Below are 20,438 nucleotides of genomic sequence, written 5' to 3'. Positions count from 1 at the left end.
CCGTGTTCAAGAGATATATCCGTTGACTGTGTTCAGTATATATAGCGGTCTACTGTTTATGTTTACATCCGTGTTCAAGAGATATATCCGTTGACTGTGTTCAGTATATATAGCGGTCTACTGTTTATGTTTACATCCGTGTTCAAGAGATATATCCGTTGACTGTGTTCAGTATATATAGCGGTCTACTGTTTATGTTTACATCCGTGTTCAAGAGATATATCCGTTGACTGTGTTCAGTATATATAGCGGTCTACTGTTTATGTTTACATCCGTGTTCAAGAGATATATCCGTTGACTGTGTTCAGTATATATAGCGGTCTACTGTTTATGTTTACATCCGTGTTCAAGAGATATATCCGTTGACTGTGTTCAGTATATATAGCGGTCTACTGTTTATGTTTACATCCGTGTTCAAGAGATATATCCGTTGACTGTGTTCAGTATATATAGCGGTCTACTGTTTATGTTTACATCCGTGTTCAAGAGATATATCCGTTGACTGTGTTCAGTATATATAGCGGTCTACTGTTTATGTTTACATCCGTGTTCAAGAGATATATCCGTTGACTGTGTTCAGTATATATAGCGGTCTACTGTTTATGTTTACATCCGTGTTCAAGAGATATATCCGTTGACTGTGTTCAGTATATATAGCCACCCACCTAAACAAATGTTTACAATAAATGTTTACAATAATACACCTGTGTTCAGTAGTAGGGCCTCCATGAGTCCACAGTATTGGACTTGAGTACTCGAGGGTCAAACTCGACCCGGACTCGCGTACCCGACACTTACACTAGAGGATAATGAGAGTAATAAGGAATAAAGTAAATATTGGACTCGAGTACTCGAGGGTCAAACTCGACCCGTACTCGCGTACCCGACACTTACACTAGAGGATAATGAGAGTAATAAGGAATAAAGTAAATATTGGACTCGAGTACTCGAGGGTCAAACTCGACCCGGACTCGCGTACCCGACACTTACACTAGAGGATAATGAGAGTAATAAGGAATAAAGTAAATATTGGACTCGAGTACTCGAGGGTCAAACTCGACCCGGACTCGCGTACCCGACACTTACACTAGAGGATAATGAGAGTAATAAGGAATAAAGTAAAATACTAGCATTATGCATGTTAATTCCAGCTCTGAACATGGATGCCAAATCATGCCATTGTATTGCATTCGACATATTTGACTTTTGTTTCCCTATATGTTTTATAGGCCTATAATGTAACCAGCAGCACGCATATGGCAAAATAATGTTAAAGGGATAGACCCTAGTTTCAGCCCATGAAAATGCACACAAACTAGTTTAGTTAATCTTCAAACCTGTAACACATTTGGAAAAAGTTACAATTGAGTGAAATAGGAGTCTGTGACTTTGAACTAGTGAAATACCCTATAAAATAGATTAAAAACCGACTCCATAACTGTTACTTCTCAGACGCACGTGCGTTTTTAAAAATATGAGAAAGGCATTTTGCGATATTAAAAATACGAGGATGACCAAAAACACTTCAAATGTACAGAAATAGATAATTTAAACAATAAAATTTAAGTAAAGTATGATTTCAGTTATCAAAAATGGCTGTAATAGTAAAAACTATGCGTTAGTGTTTAAAACTAGGGTATGTCCCTTTAAGAATGAGAATTAAATAGTGCTCCTCAATGCGCAGGTACTGAAGTCCCTGAATGGACTCGAGTCTTACTCGTGAACACAGATATCCTCAAACAATAACGTTGCATATTTTATAGTAACGTTATATATGTAACTATAGTGTTTGTATTAGTGGTTTCTGTTTGGGGGTACCTGTGTTCGTGAAGACCTTATTCAGTATCTATATATCCATGTCCTTTACATGCTTACTGATATTCAATGTTGGGCTAGTAAATAACTACTATTGCCATGCCCGATGGCTAGTGAAAAAAAGGTCAAATTTAAGTCTATTTAATAAATTTATATGAATATCCTGACACTATCCCAGCCCCCGATGTTAGTGATTTTAAGCTCTATCTCCCTCATTAGGTGACATATTTGAGTTATTGTTTAGTAACATTTTAAATCGTGGCTAGATAGTAAATTGTTTAAATCACTGATCCCATGGCTAGTGTATATAGAAACAATTCTTGAAGCCCTGGTAGATACACCAGCCTACTGGTCTGGTCAGGTTACAGGTTTTAACGTGCACATTCAGAGCAAGCTGTTGTAGGGTACGCCTGTCATAGGTGCAGGTGTCGGCTATTTCTCGTTCCAGCTAGTGCTCCACAATTGGTGTATCAAAGATTGTAGTACCGGTATGTACTATCCTGTCTGTGGGATGGTGCATATAAAAGATCCCTAGTTGCTAATCGAAAAGAGTAGTCCATGAAGTGGCGAAAGCGGGTTTCCTCTATCAATATCTGTGTGGTCCTTAACCATGTCTGATGCCATATAAGTGTAAATAAAATGTGTTGAGTGCATGGTTAAATAACACATTTCCTTTATACACCTAACTGCACTCATTAGATAGTTGCCCAATTGTCTCCAACAGCCTTCTACCTTGAAACCTTGAAGGATAATGAAGTGTTATGCGGGATGGAGACAACAACCACACTGCTGGTATATTTGTAAAAAGTGACGCGGTGTGTGCTGGCTAGTTCATTGTCCTGGTAGGACGCTTTAATGAAGTATTTACAATGAACATCTGTGACCAGACTGCCGTGTTGTTGGTCATTACATAGGTCATTTCTATGTCATTTGTTTACTATCTACATTGTATGCTAGTACACAAGTAATTACTTGGACATACAAATAATCATGCGGTGGATAGGTGAATACACATGTATGTTTACTTCTATCTCATTGGTTTATAAGCTATTCACATTGTATGCTAATTAGTGAGACATACAAGTCATCATGGGGTGGATAGGTGAATACACATGTATGTTTACTTCTATCTCATTGGTTTATAAGCTATTCACATTGTATGCTAATTAGTAAGACATACAAGTCATCATGGGGTGGATAGGGGAATACACATGTATGTTTACTTCTATCTCATTGGTTTATAAGCTATTCACATTGTATGCTAATTAGTGAGACATACAAGTCATCATGGGGTGGATAGGGGAATATGTAGTTTACTTCTATCTCATTGGTTTATAAGCTATTCACATTTTATGCTAATTATCTGGATATATGAATAATCATGGGCAGGATAGTTTATTTCTATTCGATTTGTTTACTAACTAACCACATTTTATGCTAATTATCTGTATATATGAATAATCATGGTCAGGATAGTTTATTTCTATCCCATTTGTTTACAAACTATCCATATTTTACGCTAATTATCTGGATATATCAATAATCATAGCAGGATAGTTCATTTCTATCCCATTTGTTTACAAACTAGCCACATTTTATGCTAATTATCTGGATATATGAATAATCATGGACAGGAATAGGTTATTTCTATCCCATTTGTTTACTAACTACCCACATTTTATGCTAATTATCTGGATATATGAATAATCATGGTCAGGAATAGGTTATTTCTATCCCATTTGTTTACTAACTACCCACATTTTATGCTAATTACATGGATATATGAATAATCATGGCCAGGAATAGATTATTTCTATCCCATTTGTTTACTAACTACCCACATGTTATGCTAATTACATGGATATATGAATAATCATGAGCAGGATAGTTTATTTCTATACTGGGCTAGCTCTGGCACTCGCCAAATTCGCCACCTGCGAACTTCGAAAACAACTGACAAAAATATGTTTTAATTTGCCTTAATAATTGCATGAAATAAATGATATTTTGTTACAAGATAACCTGGGTTTGTGCAACTTTGTAAGTTTAGTAGATAATTTGGCAAAATGTTCTGATGACCCAGAGTTAACCCTACTACATCATTTGTTTACAAGCTACATCTTATGCTGATTATATGCACATATTTGAATGAGATGGATGGGGGAAAATATATACGTTATTTGATTTGTTTACTAACTATATATCAGGGTTTCTGCCAGAAGATAAAATGGGTATGGCTCCATACCCAAATGTTTTTGCAGATTAAATTTTTTAAAGTTGACCTTTTAATAAAATTAATTACTCTTATCATTACTGTATGCTTTTCTTAACCCTAACCCTAAATCTAACCCATTTTCCTTCTCCCATACCCCATATCAACTGCAGTTGCATTCAGCACACACACTGCAAATACATGTATTCTATTTCACAGCGCCATACCCACAAATGTCTTTCTGGCAGAAACATTGTATGTGTATATGTATATATGTATGTATGTGTGTGTGTGTGTGTGTGTATATATATATATATATACACACACACACACACGCACATATTGCATTTCATTTAGAGGGAATATATGTCTATTTCTTACTTGTTTACAATCTATACAAATTTTATGCTAATTACTTGCACATATTAAATATGTAGGTGGGGTGAGAACTTTCTGGCGAAGTCAGACGTTGTGCACATGACAGGCATACTTGACCAGTTTTTTAATGGATGCATGCCGAAAAGTTAAAATTTGTTTTGTTTAACAACACCACTAGAGCATATATTGGTTAATAAATCATCGGCTATTGAATGTCAAACATTTGGTAATTCTGACATGTAGTCATCAGAGGAAACCTGCTACAGTTTTCCTAATGCATTTACAGGAAAGCACATACTACGGCCTGTGGTGCACTGGTTAGAATGAGAAAAAAGCTAGTTGAATGGATTCACCGAGGAGGTTCGAATCTGTGGTGCGCTGGTTAGAATGAGAAAAAAGCTAGTTGAATGGATTCACCGAGGAGGTTCGAATCTGTGGTGCGCTGGTTAGAATGAGAAAAAAGCTAGTTGAATGGATTCACCGAGGAGGTTCGAATCTGTGGTGCGCTGGTTAGAATGAGAAAAAAGCTAGTTGAATGGATTCACCGAGGAGGTTCGAATCTGTGGTGCGCTGGTTAGAATGAGAAAAAAGCTAGTTGAATGGATTCACCGAGGAGGTTCGAATCTGTGGTGCGCTGGTTAGAATGAGAAAAAAGCTAGTTGAATGGATTCACCGAGGAGGTTCGAATCTGTGGTGCGCTGGTTAGAATGAGAAAAAAGCTAGTTGAATGGATTCACCGAGGAGGTTCGAATCTGTGGTGCGCTGGTTAGAATGAGAAAAAAGCTAGTTGAATGGATTCACCGAGGAGGTTCGAATCTGTGGTGCGCTGGTTAGAATGAGAAAAAAGCTAGTTGAATGGATTCACCGAGGAGGTTCGAATCTGTGGTGCGCTGGTTAGAATGAGAAAAAAGCTAGTTGAATGGATTCACCGAGGAGGTTCGAATCTGTGGTGCGCTGGTTAGAATGAGAAAAAAGCTAGTTGAATGGATTCACCGAAAAGGTTCGAATCTGCGACACAACCACCTCGAGCGAGTACTGAACCGACTGCATGCCTGAAAAAAACTTTACCAATAATCATTTGTTTACAACTACATTTTTCATTTCATTTCAACTTATTCCCTTGCTTATATCCAATTAAGGTTCAAGCACGCTGTCCTGGGCACACCTCTGCTATCTGGGCTGTCTGTCTAGGTCAGAGGGTTAGTTGTTAGTGGTTAGTGTGAGAGAGGAGGGTGTAGCAGTCTTACACCCACCAAGTCATTAAAACTCACTCTGGGTGGGAGCCAGTACCGGGCTCCGAACCCTGTACCTACCAGCCGTATGTTCGATGGCTTAACCACGATGACATCAAGGCAGGTTTTACAACTACATTTTATGTCAATTACATGTAAATTTTATATGAATTAGGTGGATGGGGAACAGATTATCTCCATCTCATGTTTACAAAAACATTTTAAGCCGATTACATGAAATGGGGGAATGGGGGGCTGATTACATGGGTAAATGAATATGGGGAATGGGGGGGGGGGGGGGGGGGGGGGGTGGCGATTACATGGGTAAATGAACTGAGGGGAATGGGGGGCTGATTACATAGGTAAATGAATTGGAGGAATGGGGGGGGGGACTGATTACATGGGTAAATGAATTGGAGGAATGGGGGGGGGGGTGTGATAACATGGGTAAATGAAATGGGTGAATGGGGGATTGATTACATAGGTAAATGAATTGGGGAAATGGTGGGCTGATTACATGGGTAAATGAATTGGGGAAATGGTGGGCTGATTACATGGGTAAATGAAATGGAGGAATGGGGGCTGATTACATGGGTAAATGAATTAGGGGAATGGGGGTGGGGGGTGGCAATTACATGGGTAAATGAACTGGGGGAATGAGGGGGGGGGCTGATTACATGGGTAAATGAACTGGGGGAATGGTGGGCTGATTACACGGGTAAATGAACTGGGGAAATGGTGGGCTGATTACATGGGTAAACGAACTGGGGGAATGGGGGGCTGATTACATGGGTTAATGAACTGGGGGAATGGGGCTGATTACATGGGTAAATGAACTGGGAAAATGGGGGGCTGATTACATGGGTAAATAAACTGGGGAAATGGGGGCTGATTACATGGGTAAATGAACTGGGGGAATGGGGGGGGGGGCTGATTACATGGGTAAATGAACTGGGGGGGATGGCTGATTACATGGGTAAATGAACTGGGGGAATGGGGGGCTGATTACATGGGTAAATGAACTGGGGGAATGGGGGGCTGATTACATGGGTAAATGAACTGGGGGAATGGGGGGGGGCTGATTACATGGGTTAATGAACTGGGGGAATGGGGGGGGGCTGATTACATGGGTTAATGAACTGGGGGGATGGGGGGGGGGCTGATTACATGGGTTAATCAACTGGGGGAATGGGGGGCTGATTACATGTGTAAATGAACTGGGGGAAGGGGGGTTGCACTAGAGCACATTGATTTGTTAATAATTTGCTATTGGATGTCAAACATTTAATCATTCTGAAATGTAGTCTTAGAGCATATGTTCTACATTTTCCCTTTAGCAGCAAGGGATCTTTAATACATGCACTTTCCAAGGCAGGGCAGCACATACCATGACCGTTGATATACTATGTATTATTCTGCACTTTCAATGGCCCAACTCAAAATTGCATGACATTCCTGGCCTTGAAAATGACAGATGCAAATTCCATGACTTTGCAGGGTTTACATGACCTTAAATCAACCATGACAAATAAACGACTAAAAGAAAAAACATTCTCTATTGGAAAGAAAGAAAGAAATGTTTTACTTAACGAAGCACTCAACACATTTTATTTACGGTTATATGGCGTCAGACATATGATTAAGGACCAAACAGATTTTGAGAGGAAACCCGCTGTCGCCACTACATGGGCTACTCTTTCTGATTAGCAGCAAGGGTTCTTTTATTTGCGCTTCCCACAGGCAGGATAGCACAAACCATGGCCTTTGCTGAACCAGTTATGGATCACTGGTCGGTGCAAGTGGTTTACACCTACCCACTGAGCCTTGCAGTGCACTCACTCAGGTTTTGGAGTCGGTATCTGGATTAAAAATCCCATGCCTCAACTGGGATCCAAACCCAGTACCTACCAGCCTGTAGACCGATGGCCTAACCACGACGCCACCGAGGCCGGTTATTCTCTATTGTGAAAGGAAAGGGTCCATTAAAACAAACCCCCGAGCTCGATTTAAACTGTAGTCCATTTGAATCAAAAGGAAATAGATGAATTGCAACGCAACTCTATAATGAGTTAAATATATAAAATAAAGTTTAAAATATTAAAATTCTTACAACAACATATTACATTTAATACCCATACCAACTCAAAGATCTTCTTTTTTTTCTAAAAAAAAAAGTTTTAATGTAATACAATTTTAGTTTCTTAACAAATCATCTTCAAATTATATATTATATAGATTAATTTCATTTTTAATACATGGGTGAAGGAAGGAAATGTTTTATTTAATGGTTATATGGTGTCAGACATACTCTTAAGGACCATACAGATACTGAGAGAGGAAACCCGCTGTCGCCACTTCATGAGCTACTCTTTTCAATTAGCAGCAAGGGATCTTTTATATGCACCATCCCACAGACAGGATAGTACATACCACGGTCTTCATTACAGCAGTTGTAGAGCACTGGCTGGAACGAGAAATAGCCCAATGGGCCTACCAATGGGGATCAATCCCAGACTGACCGCACATCGAGCGAGTGCTTTACCACTGGGACAGCCAATGAATGCAGCTCCACTTGCATTGTCAGTCAAGTAATCAACGATGCAGAAAACAGAGACTAAATGTAGAATTGCACATGTATGTATGTATGCTTTAACAGACCAAATCAATTCCTATTGCTGATAATGTTAACGTTTACTAATAAAACTGAAATAAGCAGCATATCAACACACCCAGGAAGTACAGCAATAAACAGTGTGGCACCTCACATCTAATCTACCTTCAAGAAAATGGGGGTGGGGGTAACATATCCTTTTAGAGATTTAATTAATGTTTTTATTAGCAACCATCATTTTTGCTGAAAATTGCAGTTCCATTTTTGGGGGTACCCCACATTAGTTTCAACCTCTGGTATATACTGCATAACAACTATATAACAAATAAAAGTGTAAATATTTATTGTCAATGGATAATAGTGTTTACATAAATAATTAATCAATGTCACATATCACTACCAATCACAGCCACAGCTGATCTTAATCTTTGGTACCATGCAACTTCATACCTGTATCAAAAATAAGGTGGAAAGCAAAAGCTGTTTATAGTTCTAACCAATTACTAGAAAGCATATTGTGATTTGTCTGGCATCTACTTCCTGCCTCCTGTCAATTGTCTGCTTGTATCACAGCACAAGTTAAATTTACTGTGTGTGTGTGTGTGTGTGTGTAATATATATATATATATATTACTTAAATGCATGGATATTACACACTTTTGATGTTTTGATTGACAGCTGATAGTGCCAGTGTTTCTGCCAGAAAGACATTTTGGGTATGGAAGTGAATGCAACCACAGTCAACAGGGGGAATAGGAGGCTTCCTGCGGAAAGAAAATAGGTTACGTTTTGAGTTAGGGTTAATAAAATACTGCAGTAATGATAAGAGTAATTAATTTTGGCAAACAGTTACTTAAAAAAAGTAAAATCTCCAAAGAAATTGGGTATGGCACGATACCCGTTTTACCGTCTGGCAGAAATCCTGACAGAACCTCAAGTGATGTTAATCTAAGCATAGTTTTTGGCCCAGTATCTAGCAAAGTAGCATCACTTTGCTCTAACTAGTACACCATCAACGCCATTCTACACTGAGATTAAACAAGTCTTTTTCGGTAATAAATTCTAAAATTAATTATAAAACATTGGAAGAAGGAAATGTTTTATTTGACGACGCACTCAACACATTTTTTATTTTACGGTTACCCGGTATATGGCGTCAGACATATGGTTCTCCACCAGTTAAAACACCGAGGAGTGAATGCATAGCTACTAGGGTCTCCACCAGTTAAAACACCGGGGAGTGAATGCACAGCTACTAGGGTCTCCACCAGTTAAAACACCGGGGAGTGAATGCACAGCTACTAGGGTCTCCACGAGTTAAAACACCGGGGAGTGAATGCACAGCTACTAGGGTCTCCACGAGTTAAAACACCGGGGAGTGAATGCACAGCTACTAGGGTCTCCACGAGTTAAAACACCGGGGAGTGAATGCACAGCTACTAGGGTCTCCACGAGTTAAAACTCCGGGGAGTGAATGCACAGCTACTAGGGTCTCCACCAGTTAAAACACCGGGGAGTGAATGCACAGCTACTAGGGTCTCCACGAGTTAAAACACTGGGGAGTGAATGCATAGCTACTAGGGTCTCCACCAGTTAAAACACCGGGGAGTGAATGCACAGCTACTAGGGTCTCCACCAGTTAAAACACCGGGGAGTGAATGCACAGCTACTAGGGTCTCCACCAGTTAAAACACCGGGGAGTGAATGCATATGCTACTAGGGTCTCCACGAGTTAAAACACTGGGGAGTGAATGCACAGCTACTAGGGTCTCCACCAGTTAAAACACCGGGGAGTGAATGCATATGCTACTAGGGTCTCCACAAGTTAAAACACTGGGGAGTGAATGCACAGCTACTAGGGTCTCCACCAGTTAAAACACCGGGGAGTGAATGCATATGCTACTAGGGTCTCCACGAGTTAAAACACCGGGGAGTGAATGTGTAGCTACTAGGGTCTCCACCAGTTAAAACACCGGGGAGTGAATGCATATGCTACTAGGGTCTCCACCAGTTAAAACACCGGGGAGTGAATGCATAGCTACTAGGGTCTCCACCAGTTAAAACACCGGGGAGTGAATGCATAGCTACTAGGGTCTCCACCAGTTAAAACACTGGGGAGTGAATGCATAGCTACTAGGGTCTCCACCAGTTAAAATATTGGGGAGTAAATGCATAGCTACTAGGGTCTCCACGAGTTAAAACACTGGGGAGTGAATGCATAGCTACTAGGGTCTCCACCAGTTAAAATATTGGACTCAAGTACTCAAGGGTCAAACTCGACCCAGACTCGAGTACCTGACACTTACACTAGATGACATAATGAGGCTAAGAAATAAAGTAAAATAGTGTTATGCACTGAACACGGATCATGCCAAATCATGTCATGTTCCCTTACTCGTCTTGTAACCTATAATGTAACTGGGGGCAAGCTGACAGGGCTAGCTCTTACTCGTCTTGTAGCCCTATAATGTAACTGGGGGCAAGCTGACAGGGCTAGCTCTTACTCGTCTTGTAGCCCTATAATGTAACTGGGGGCTAGCTCTTACTCGTCTTGTAGCCCTATAATGTAACTGGGGGCTAGCTCTTACTCGTCTTGTAGCCCTATAATGTAACTGGGGGCTAGCTCTTACTCGTCTTGTAGCCCTATAATGTAACTGGGGGCTAGCTGACAGGGCTAGCTCTTACTCGTCTTGTAGCCCTATAATGTAACTGGGGGCAAGCTGACAGGGCTAGCTCTTACTCGTCTTGTAGCCCTATAATGTAACTGGGGGCTACAGGGCTAGCTCTACTCGTCTTGTAGCCCTATAATGTAACTGGGGGCAACTCGCTGTACCCTAGGGGGGCTAGCTCTTACTCGTCTTGTAGCCCTATAATGTAACTGGGGGCTAGCTCTTACTCGTCTTGTAGCCCTATAATGTAACTGGGGGCTAGCTCTTACTCGTCTTGTAGCCCTATAATGTAACTGGGGGCTAGCTAGCTCTTACTCGTCTTGTAGCCCTATAATGTAACTGGGGGCTAGCTGACAGGGCTAGCTCTTACTCGTCTCCCTATAATGTAACTGGGGGCTAGCTCTTGTCTTGTAGCCCTATAATGTAACTGGGGGCTAGCTGACAGGGGGCTAGCTCTTACTCGTCTTGTAGCCCTATAATGTAACTGGGGGCTAGCTCTTACTCGTCTTGTAGCCCTATAATGTAACTGGGGGCTAGCTCTTACTCGTCTTGTAGCCCTATAATGTAACTGGGGGCTAGCTGACAGGGCTAGCTCTTACTCGTCTTGTAGCCCTATAATGTAACTGGGGGCTCTTACTCGTCTTGTAGCCCTATAATGTAACTGGGGGCTAGCTCTTACTCATCTTGTAGCCCTATAATGTAACTGGGGGGCTAGCTCTTACTCGTCTTGTAGCCCTATAATGGGGGCTAGCTCTTACTCGTCTTGTAGCCCTATAATGTAACTGGGGGCTAGCTGACAGGGCTAGCTCTTACTCGTCTTGTAGCCCTATAATGTAACTGGGGGCTAGCTCTTACTCGTCTTGTAGCCCTATAATGTAACTGGGGGCTAGCTCTTACTCATCTTGTAGCCCTATAATGTAACTGGGGGGCTAGCTCTTACTCGTCTTGTAGCCCTATAATGTAACTGGGGGCAAGCTGACAGGGCTAGCTCTTACTCGTCTTGTAGCCCTATAATGTAACTGGGGGCTAGCTGACAGGGCTAGCTCTTACTCGTCATGTAGCCCTATAATGTAACTGGGGGCTAGCTCTTACTCGTCTTGTAGCCCTATAATGTAACTGGGGGCTAGCTCTTACTCGTCTTGTAGCCCTATAATGTAACTGGGGGCTAGCTCTTACTCGTCTTGTAGCCCTATAATGTAACTGGGGGCTAGCTCTTACCCGTCTTGTAGCCCTATAATGTAACTGGGGGCTAGCTCTTACTCGTCTTGTAGCCCTATAATGTAACTGGGGGCAAGCCGACAGGGCTAGCTCTTACTCGTCTTGTAGCCCTATAATGTAACTGGGGGCTAGCTGACAGGGCTAGCTCTTACTCGTCTTGTAGCCCTATAATGTAACTGGGGGCAAGCTGACAGGGCTAGCTCTTACTCGTCTTGTAGCCCTATAATGTAACTGGGGGCTAGCTCTTACTCGTCTTGTAGCCCTATAATGTAACTGGGGGCTAGCTCTTACTCATCTTGTAGCCCTATAATGTAACTGGGGGCTAGCTCTTACCCGTCTTGTAGCCCTATAATGTAACTTGGGGCTAGCTCTTACTCGTCTTGTAGCCCTATAATGTAACTGGGGGCAAGCCGACAGGGCTAGCTCTTACTCGTCTTGTAGCCCTATAATGTAACTGGGGGCTAGCTGACAGGGCTAGCTCTTACTCGTCTTGTAGCCCTATAATGTAACTGGGGGCAAGCTGACAGGGCTAGCTCTTACTCGTCTTGTAGCCCTATAATGTAACTGGGGGGCTAGCTCTTACTCGTCTTGTAGCCCTATAATGTAACTGGGGGCTAGCTCTTACTCATCTTGTAGCCCTATAATGTAACTGGGGGCTAGCTCTTACTCGTCTTGTAGCCCTATAATGTAACTGGGGGCTAGCTGACAGGGCTAGCTCTTACTCGTCTTGTAGCCCTATAATGTAACTGGGGGCTAGCTGACAGGGCTAGCTATTACTCGTCTTGTAGCCCTATAATGTAACTGGGGGCAAGCTGACAGGGCTAGCTCTTACTCATCTTGTAGCCCTATAATGTAACTGGGGGCAAGCTGACAGGGCTAGCTCTTACTCGTCTTGTAGCCCTATAATGTAACTGGGGGCTAGCTGACAGGGCTAGCTCTTACTCGTCTTGTAGCCCTATAATGTAACTGGGGGCAAGCTGACAGGGCTAGCTCTTACTCGTCTTGTAGCCCTATAATGTAACTGGGGGCAAGCTGACAGGGCTAGCTCTTACTCGTCTTGTAGCCCTATAATGTAACTGGGGGCAAGCTGACAGGGCTAGCTCTTACTCGTCTTGTAGCCCTATAATGTAACTGGGGGCTAGCTCTTACTCGTCTTGTAGCCCTATAATGTAACTGGGGGCTAGCTCTTACTCGTCTTGTAGCCCTATAATGTAACTGGGGGCTAGCTGACAGGGCTAGCTCTTACTCGTCTTGTAGCCCTATAATGTAACTGGGGGCTAGCTGACAGGGCTAGCTCTTACTCGTCTTGTAGCCCTATAATGTAACTGGGGGCTAGCTGACAGGGCTAGCTCTGGCACTCACAAAATTCGTTATTGCGAATTTTATTTTAATTTATCGAAATAATTTCATACAATAATAGATATTTTGTTACAAAATAACTGCGGTTTTAATAGATAATTTGGTGAAATTTCCTGTTGACCCAGAGCTTACCATGAAGCATGTGGCAAACTGGCGTAAAAAAAATATATAATGAAATGAGAGTGCTCTCCCTTGCATGGGTACTTAAGTCCGCTGAATAAGAGATCCCTCGTATTCTATAATGGTAGAAATTAAATAAAAATAGAACTGTCGTAAAATTTAGGAGGGAGGGTAGGCCCCTGGGCCATCCTCCTTATATCCACCACTGGTGTTTGGACGAAAGCATCAAATCACCTTGGTGAACCCATTCTCTGTATACCACAGGCCATGGTATGTGCTGCCATGTGTTTCAAAGGAAGGAAGGAAATGTTTTATTTGACGACATACTCAACACATTTTATTTACAGTTATATGGCGTCGGACATATGGTTAAAGACCACACAGATATTGAGGGTGAAAACCTGCTATCGCCACTTCATGGGCTACTCTTTTTCGATTAGCAGCAAGGGATCTTTTATAATACATACCACAGCCTTTGTTACACCAGTCGTGGTCCACTGGCTGGAATAAGAAATATCCCATTGGGCCCACCAATGGGGATCGGTCCCAGACTGACCGCGTATCAAGCATCCCGCCCACATGTTTCAAAGTGTGTATATAAAACTAAAAGATCCCCTGCTGCCAATACAAAAATGTAGCATGTTTCCTCTGAAGACTACGAGTCACAATGACAATCCTATAGTGAATGTAAAGTTTGCTTTATTTAACAACGCCACTAGAGCACACCAATAGTGAATGTAAAGTTTGTTTTATTTAACCGTCTGAGTACTGCAGGCGAGATATCTCGCCCGACGTCACGTCAGTCGACATACTGTACACTGTATACAGTGCATTCCCCAATTCATATTTCCCGCCGTTTTGCACACGACACTCACCGGAAACGGAAATATAATATAAAAAAAATAAAAAAATAAAAATGTTGGCTTTTGTTTTGATTTTTTCAACTGAAAATACCTTTAAATTTTTAGATCAAAAAGTAGTTTTCGGCAAGTATTTTCGCTTGACAACAATGGCGGCACGTCGCGGTCATTTTCAGGGATCGATAGCTGGTTGTGACAGCTAATTTGATAATAAATTTGATCGTTTTACCAACAACGAAAATTACCAAATATTGCAATATGAATCGTAGTTCGGGTTTAAAAAACAATTCTGGTCAGAAAACCACTGTTATCGAGAATAATGGACATAAATACTGGACCACAAATGCTCGTAAGTAAACGCAACTTTTTCAAAAAAAATTGCCTAATTTTAATCACCATTAGCCGATCTAAAAATAATAAAAATTACAAAAAAGATACGAAAATAATACTTACCGATTCATATATGAACTTTATTTCATGTATTTATAAAACATTTAAGTGAATATATATATGTGAGTAAAAATTATAAACTTGTACCCACTCAACATGGTTTTTGTTAAAAATTAATCCAGTAGTCTAAAGGTTAACGACGCCACTAGAGCACACCGATAGTGAATGATTTATAGGGCTAGCTCTAAGTGGTTAGAACATTTCGCCAAATTATCTTTAAAATGCAAAACATATAGCTATTTTCCAACAAAACTATTAAACAAAAAATGTTCACCAAATAAAAATAAAATTTATCAACTGTTCTTAAAGCTAGCCCTGATTTATAAGCAACATGCTCTAGTGGTGTTGTTAAACAAAAACAAACTTAAACTGAGGACTGTAGGAATTACTAATTGTTTGACATTCAGCAGCTGATGTGTAATTCATAAATGTGCTCTATAGAGAAGATGTGTTACAAATTGTAACGAAGTTTAACTTTAAATAACTTAGTTAAAACAAACATAAATGTGCTCTATAGAGAAGATGTGTTACAAATTATAACGAAGTTTAACTTTAAATAACTTAGTTAAAACAAACATAAATGTGCTCTATAGAGAAGATGTGTTACAAATTATAACGAAGTTTAACTTTAAATAACTTAGTTAAAACAAACATAAATGTGCTCTATAGAGAAGATGTGTTACAAATTATAACGAAGTTTAACTTTAAATAACTTAGTTAAAACAAACATAAATGTGCTCTATAGAGAAGATGTGTTACAAATTATAACGAAGTTTAACTTTAAATAACTTAGTTAAAACAAACATAAATGTGCTCTATAGAGAAGATGTGTTACAAATTATAATGAAGTTTAACTTTAAATAACTTCTATAGTTGTTACAAATTATAACGAAAACTTTATAAGTTATAAATGTGCTCTATAGAGAAGATGTGTTACAAATTATAACGAAGTTTAACTTTAAATAACTTAGTTAAAACAAACATAAATGTGCTCTATAGAGAAGATGTGTTACAAATTATAATGAAGTTTAACTTTAAATAACTTAGTTAAAACAAACACTAGGGGGCAGGATGTAGACCAGTGGTAAAGTGCTCGCCTGATGTGCATTCAGTCTGGGATCGATCCCAGCTGGTGGGGCCCATTAGGCTATTTGTCATTCCAGCTAGTGTAACACAACTGGTATATCAACGGTCATGGTATGTGCTATCCTGTCTGTGGGGTGGTGCATATAAAAGATCCCTTTCTACTAACTTAATGGGAAAATGTAGCAGGTTTCCTCTCTAAGACTATATGACCAAATGTTTGACATCTAATAGCCGATAATTAATAAATCAATGCGCTCTAGTGGTGTCATTAAACAAAGACAAACACTGACACACTAAAGACTGCTTTAAATAGGATCATTGCTTCAGCAGGGCTCGAACTTAACAGTGGCACAGACAGTCGCACACTGTACACTTTTCAGAACGTAAAAATGGAATGGACACTAAGTTTGGTTAATCTATAATAGTATAAACCTGTAACACATCTCGATAAAGTTACAAGTACAACAGAGTGAAGCAAGAGTGTGATGAAATGGGGAAAACTCTTAAAAATAGACAAATAGTGTCCATAACCTTTACTTCTCAGAGGTATATGTGTTTTTAAAAATATGAAAAATGCAGTTTGTGGTATTAGATTCTGAAACAGCAGGACGACCAGAAACACTTCGGATGTATGGAAATGAATAAATCTAAACAATAAAATCTGAATGTAAGAATAGTATGTTTTCAATTATCACGAATGGCTCTAATAATAGTAATATGCTGTAGTTTGTTATTTTAAAGGGTCTGTCACTTTAAATTTGAGACCTGTTTCAGTTAGTGATATATCACTAGGAACACTGCAGAGTCGTAGCTAGGATATTTGGGGGTGGGTTTTATTTATTTTTTTGTTGTTGGGTTTTTTCGTCTAAAACTCCTTAAATGGTTAAGAAGAGAATTTTCTTTAAGTTTTTATAATATTTTCCGGATTTTTTTTCCCTTGCTCCCCCGGTAGCTATGGCCCTACACTGGCACTGATGTCTACAAGTGGTATAACTGAACAGAATTTATACAACACTTCTCAGTCATTTCACCACCCTTGATACCAACATATCATCGTCACAATCATCTGTGACCAAACAGCAGATTTGCCAAGCAATAAACCCAGAAAATGTCGGGAAATATTATTATTATTATTGGCCTTTTAATCAACCTGCTTTAATTATGAAAATAAAACATGTGCAGGGCTTCTAGAATTGTTCTTAAATCCACTAGTCATGGGATCAGTGATTTCAAATATGTACTAGCCAGGACTAAAATTCACTAGCCCTACTTTACTTTAAGTTACTACAATTTTACTAAATAATAGTAATAATAAGACACATGTCAACTAAAGAAGAAGATAGAGGTTAAAAACAATAACGCTGGGGGTTCGAGTGGGTCAGGATATTCACATTTACAAAATAAGACTTAACTGCAACATTTGAAAAAATAATTTCACTAACCGTCAAGCATGACAATTTAGTAGCTACATATTTACTAGCCCAACATTGAATATCATAAGCCATGGCAGTGGGGTTACCATAATCTAGAAGCCCTGATGTGACAGGTTTCCTATCAAAAACTATATGTCAAACATTACCAAATGTTTGACATCCAACTGGCAGTGATTAATAAATCAATGTGCTCTAGTAGTGTCGTTAAACGAAACAAACGTTTAACTTTTAATTATGGGACTACCACCCAGCCATCATAATGTCTATTTTGTATCTGGGATTCTCTCTCACACACACACACACACTGAGCACTGCACATTCGTTACTCTGTTTCTCAATGTTTAATCCACAATTAGCAATAAAATACTACATGTGTGTGACACAGACATGCCTCATGTTATTAATTTGAAGGAGAAGAATATTCAAACTATATTGATTTTAAGCAGGCGATGTCGGAGCCAAAATAGTTTACATTAAATCGCATGTCAAATACTGCCTTCTCCCAATTACTATCCAACGGCCAGGGGAAAGCCGAAATCTTTTTGCCGGTATATTTTCCTGTACGCTTGCACAACGTCTAAGTTTGGTCTAACACGAAACTAGACAATGAAATAACGCAGAGTTTGACAAAACATCAAGTCTGGGTGCCCACAGACAGTTTTGTCATAATATTAAAATTGATAACACATCCGTCATAAATTAGTGCAAACGAGGTAACGGCATAGGCTGTGTAATGCGTGCGGGCAAAACCTTTAGCGAACTCGTCGAGCGAGCGAGCTAGAGAGAGAGATAGAGAGAGAAAAACGTCGACGCGCGACACACGAGCACGTACACGTACCTTCACACACGTATCCCTGCCCGATCAGACCCCACATTATGTCCGTACAGTGGTGGCAATATGTCGGTTTGTGAAATGTTTTCTTCGTGAAAAAGTGACCGTGGCCTTCATGGTGGTTATCCAGCTCTGATAACGAGCCGCCGCTTGGGCTCTCTCCTCTGTCAGTATCGTCTGCCATTCGGCTTGTTCCGACAGTCCGGGAAACAAGGCCGCGCACTACTCCTGACACTAAACTACCCTTTATCCGCAGGTGTTTCGGCGGGCTGGCCTCACGGGCGCCGGAATTCGGGTACTCCAAACCATATTCACTGATTTTACCACTCAGATGTAGACGGCCATTTTATACCGGGGATAAATCTAGTATCATAATATGCCAATCAATCGCTCGACGGAAACGAGGCCATTCGTACCAGACCGAGACTCTTGGAATTTTCCGCGAAGCAAATCCTGCAAGAAGAACGCGGGAATTGTTGGCATCGATCTGGCAATGGCAATGTCGGACTGTGTTTTAAATAATAATAATAAAATAGGAAGCTCGGTAAATGGCGTTGAAATCAAATGTACAGTCAGTTGGGACGTTGAACAGCTGTTTAGAAAAGACTGTGTAAAGTTGGAACAGACTCTACTTTTGGCCAATTAGAGGCATCACCAAAGGTGCCAGTCATCTTGATTGTGGTTCCAATAACACTGCTTTCATTTTCCCAATCGGTCTTTGGTTTGCTTACTAGGGGTGTACATTTAAAGACTCGCCGAAAGCCCCTTACCCTTTTGTTTGGCCAGTGCGAAGTTATAGTTTATAAACACTGGTTCTATTCTTTTATTTCAGGAATTTGGCATCTGTGGTTCACAATTACACGTACCCCATTATCATATAAAAACGTCACATTTACGAACTACGTCAGAGTCACGTGGTTTATTAATATACTCAACAACATTAACTAAGGGCAGGCCTGTAGGAACCTGTTGGCCTGTGGAGTCTCCATGAGTCCAAAATATTGGACTCGGCTACTCGAGGGTCAAACTCGACCCGGACCCGAGTACCTGACACTTACAACTACAATTAAATGAGAGTGATCTTCTTCTCACGGGTACTAGAATCCTGTGAATGGACCTGACACTTACAACTACAATTAAATGAGAGTGATCTTCTTCTCACGGGTACTAGAATCCTGTGAATGGACCTGACACTTACAACTACAATTAAATGAGAGTGATCTTCTTCTCACGGGTACTAGAATCCTGTGAATGGACCTGACACTTACAACTACAATTAAATGAGAGTGATCTTCTTCTCACGGGTACTAGAATCCTGTGAATGGACCTGACACTTACAACTACAATTAAATGAGAGTGATCTTCTTCTCACGGGTACTAGAATCCTGTGAATGGACCTGACACTTACAACTACAATTAAATGAGAGTGATCTTCTTCTCACGGGTACTAGAATCCTGTGAATGGACCTGACACTTACAACTACAATTAAATGAGAGTGATCTTCTTCTCACGGGTACTAGAATCCTGTGAATGGACCTGACACTTACAACTACAATTAAATGAGAGTGATCTTCTTCTCACGGGTACTAGAATCCTGTGAATGGACCTGACACTTACAACTACAATTAAAGAGTGAGAGTGAAATGAGAGTCTTCTTCTCACGGGTACTAGAATCCTGTGAATGGACCTGACACTTACAACTACAATTAAATGAGAGTGATCTTCTTCTCACGGGTACTAGAATCCTGTGAATGGACCTGACACTTACAACTACAATTAAATGAGAGTGATCTTCTTCTCACGGGTACTAGAATCCTGTGAATGGACTCGAGTCTTGCTAGACTTGACCTGTGCCCGAGTACTCGTGGAGAGCCTAGTGACCTGTGCCCGAGTACTCGTGGAGAGCCTAGTGACCTGTGCCCGAGTACTCGTGGAGAGCCTAGTGACCTGTGCCCGAGTACTCGTGGAGAGCCTAGTGGCCTGTGCCCGAGTACTCGTGGAGAGCCTAGTGACCTGTGCCCGAGTACTCGTGGAGAGCCTAGTGACCTGTGCCCGAGTACTCGTGGAGAGCCTAGTGACCTGTGCCCGAGTACTCGTGGAGAGCCTAGTGGCCTGTGCCCGAGTACTCGTGGAGAGCCTAGTGGCCTGTGCCCGAGTACTCG

General features: G+C 40.7%; 1 protein-coding gene across 1 annotated transcript in view; it reads right to left on the bottom strand.

Moving 5' to 3' along the window:
* LOC121377232 (diacylglycerol kinase theta-like) overlaps window positions 1-18,650 on the bottom strand; it is a 114,493-nt gene extending 95,843 nt beyond the window's left edge. The window contains exon 1 of the mRNA XM_041505141.1: window positions 18,282-18,650. Within this exon, the coding sequence (XP_041361075.1) occupies window positions 18,282-18,459 (178 nt within the window). The 5' untranslated portion in view covers window positions 18,460-18,650. The remainder of the gene's footprint in view (window positions 1-18,281) is intronic.
* Window positions 18,651-20,438: the final 1,788 nt, after the last annotated feature.

Source organism: Gigantopelta aegis, chromosome 7 (genome assembly GCF_016097555.1).
Source record: "Gigantopelta aegis isolate Gae_Host chromosome 7, Gae_host_genome, whole genome shotgun sequence".
Lineage (NCBI taxonomy): Eukaryota > Metazoa > Mollusca > Gastropoda > Neomphalida > Peltospiridae > Gigantopelta > Gigantopelta aegis.
This window is presented reverse-complemented; position numbering and strand designations above follow the sequence as displayed.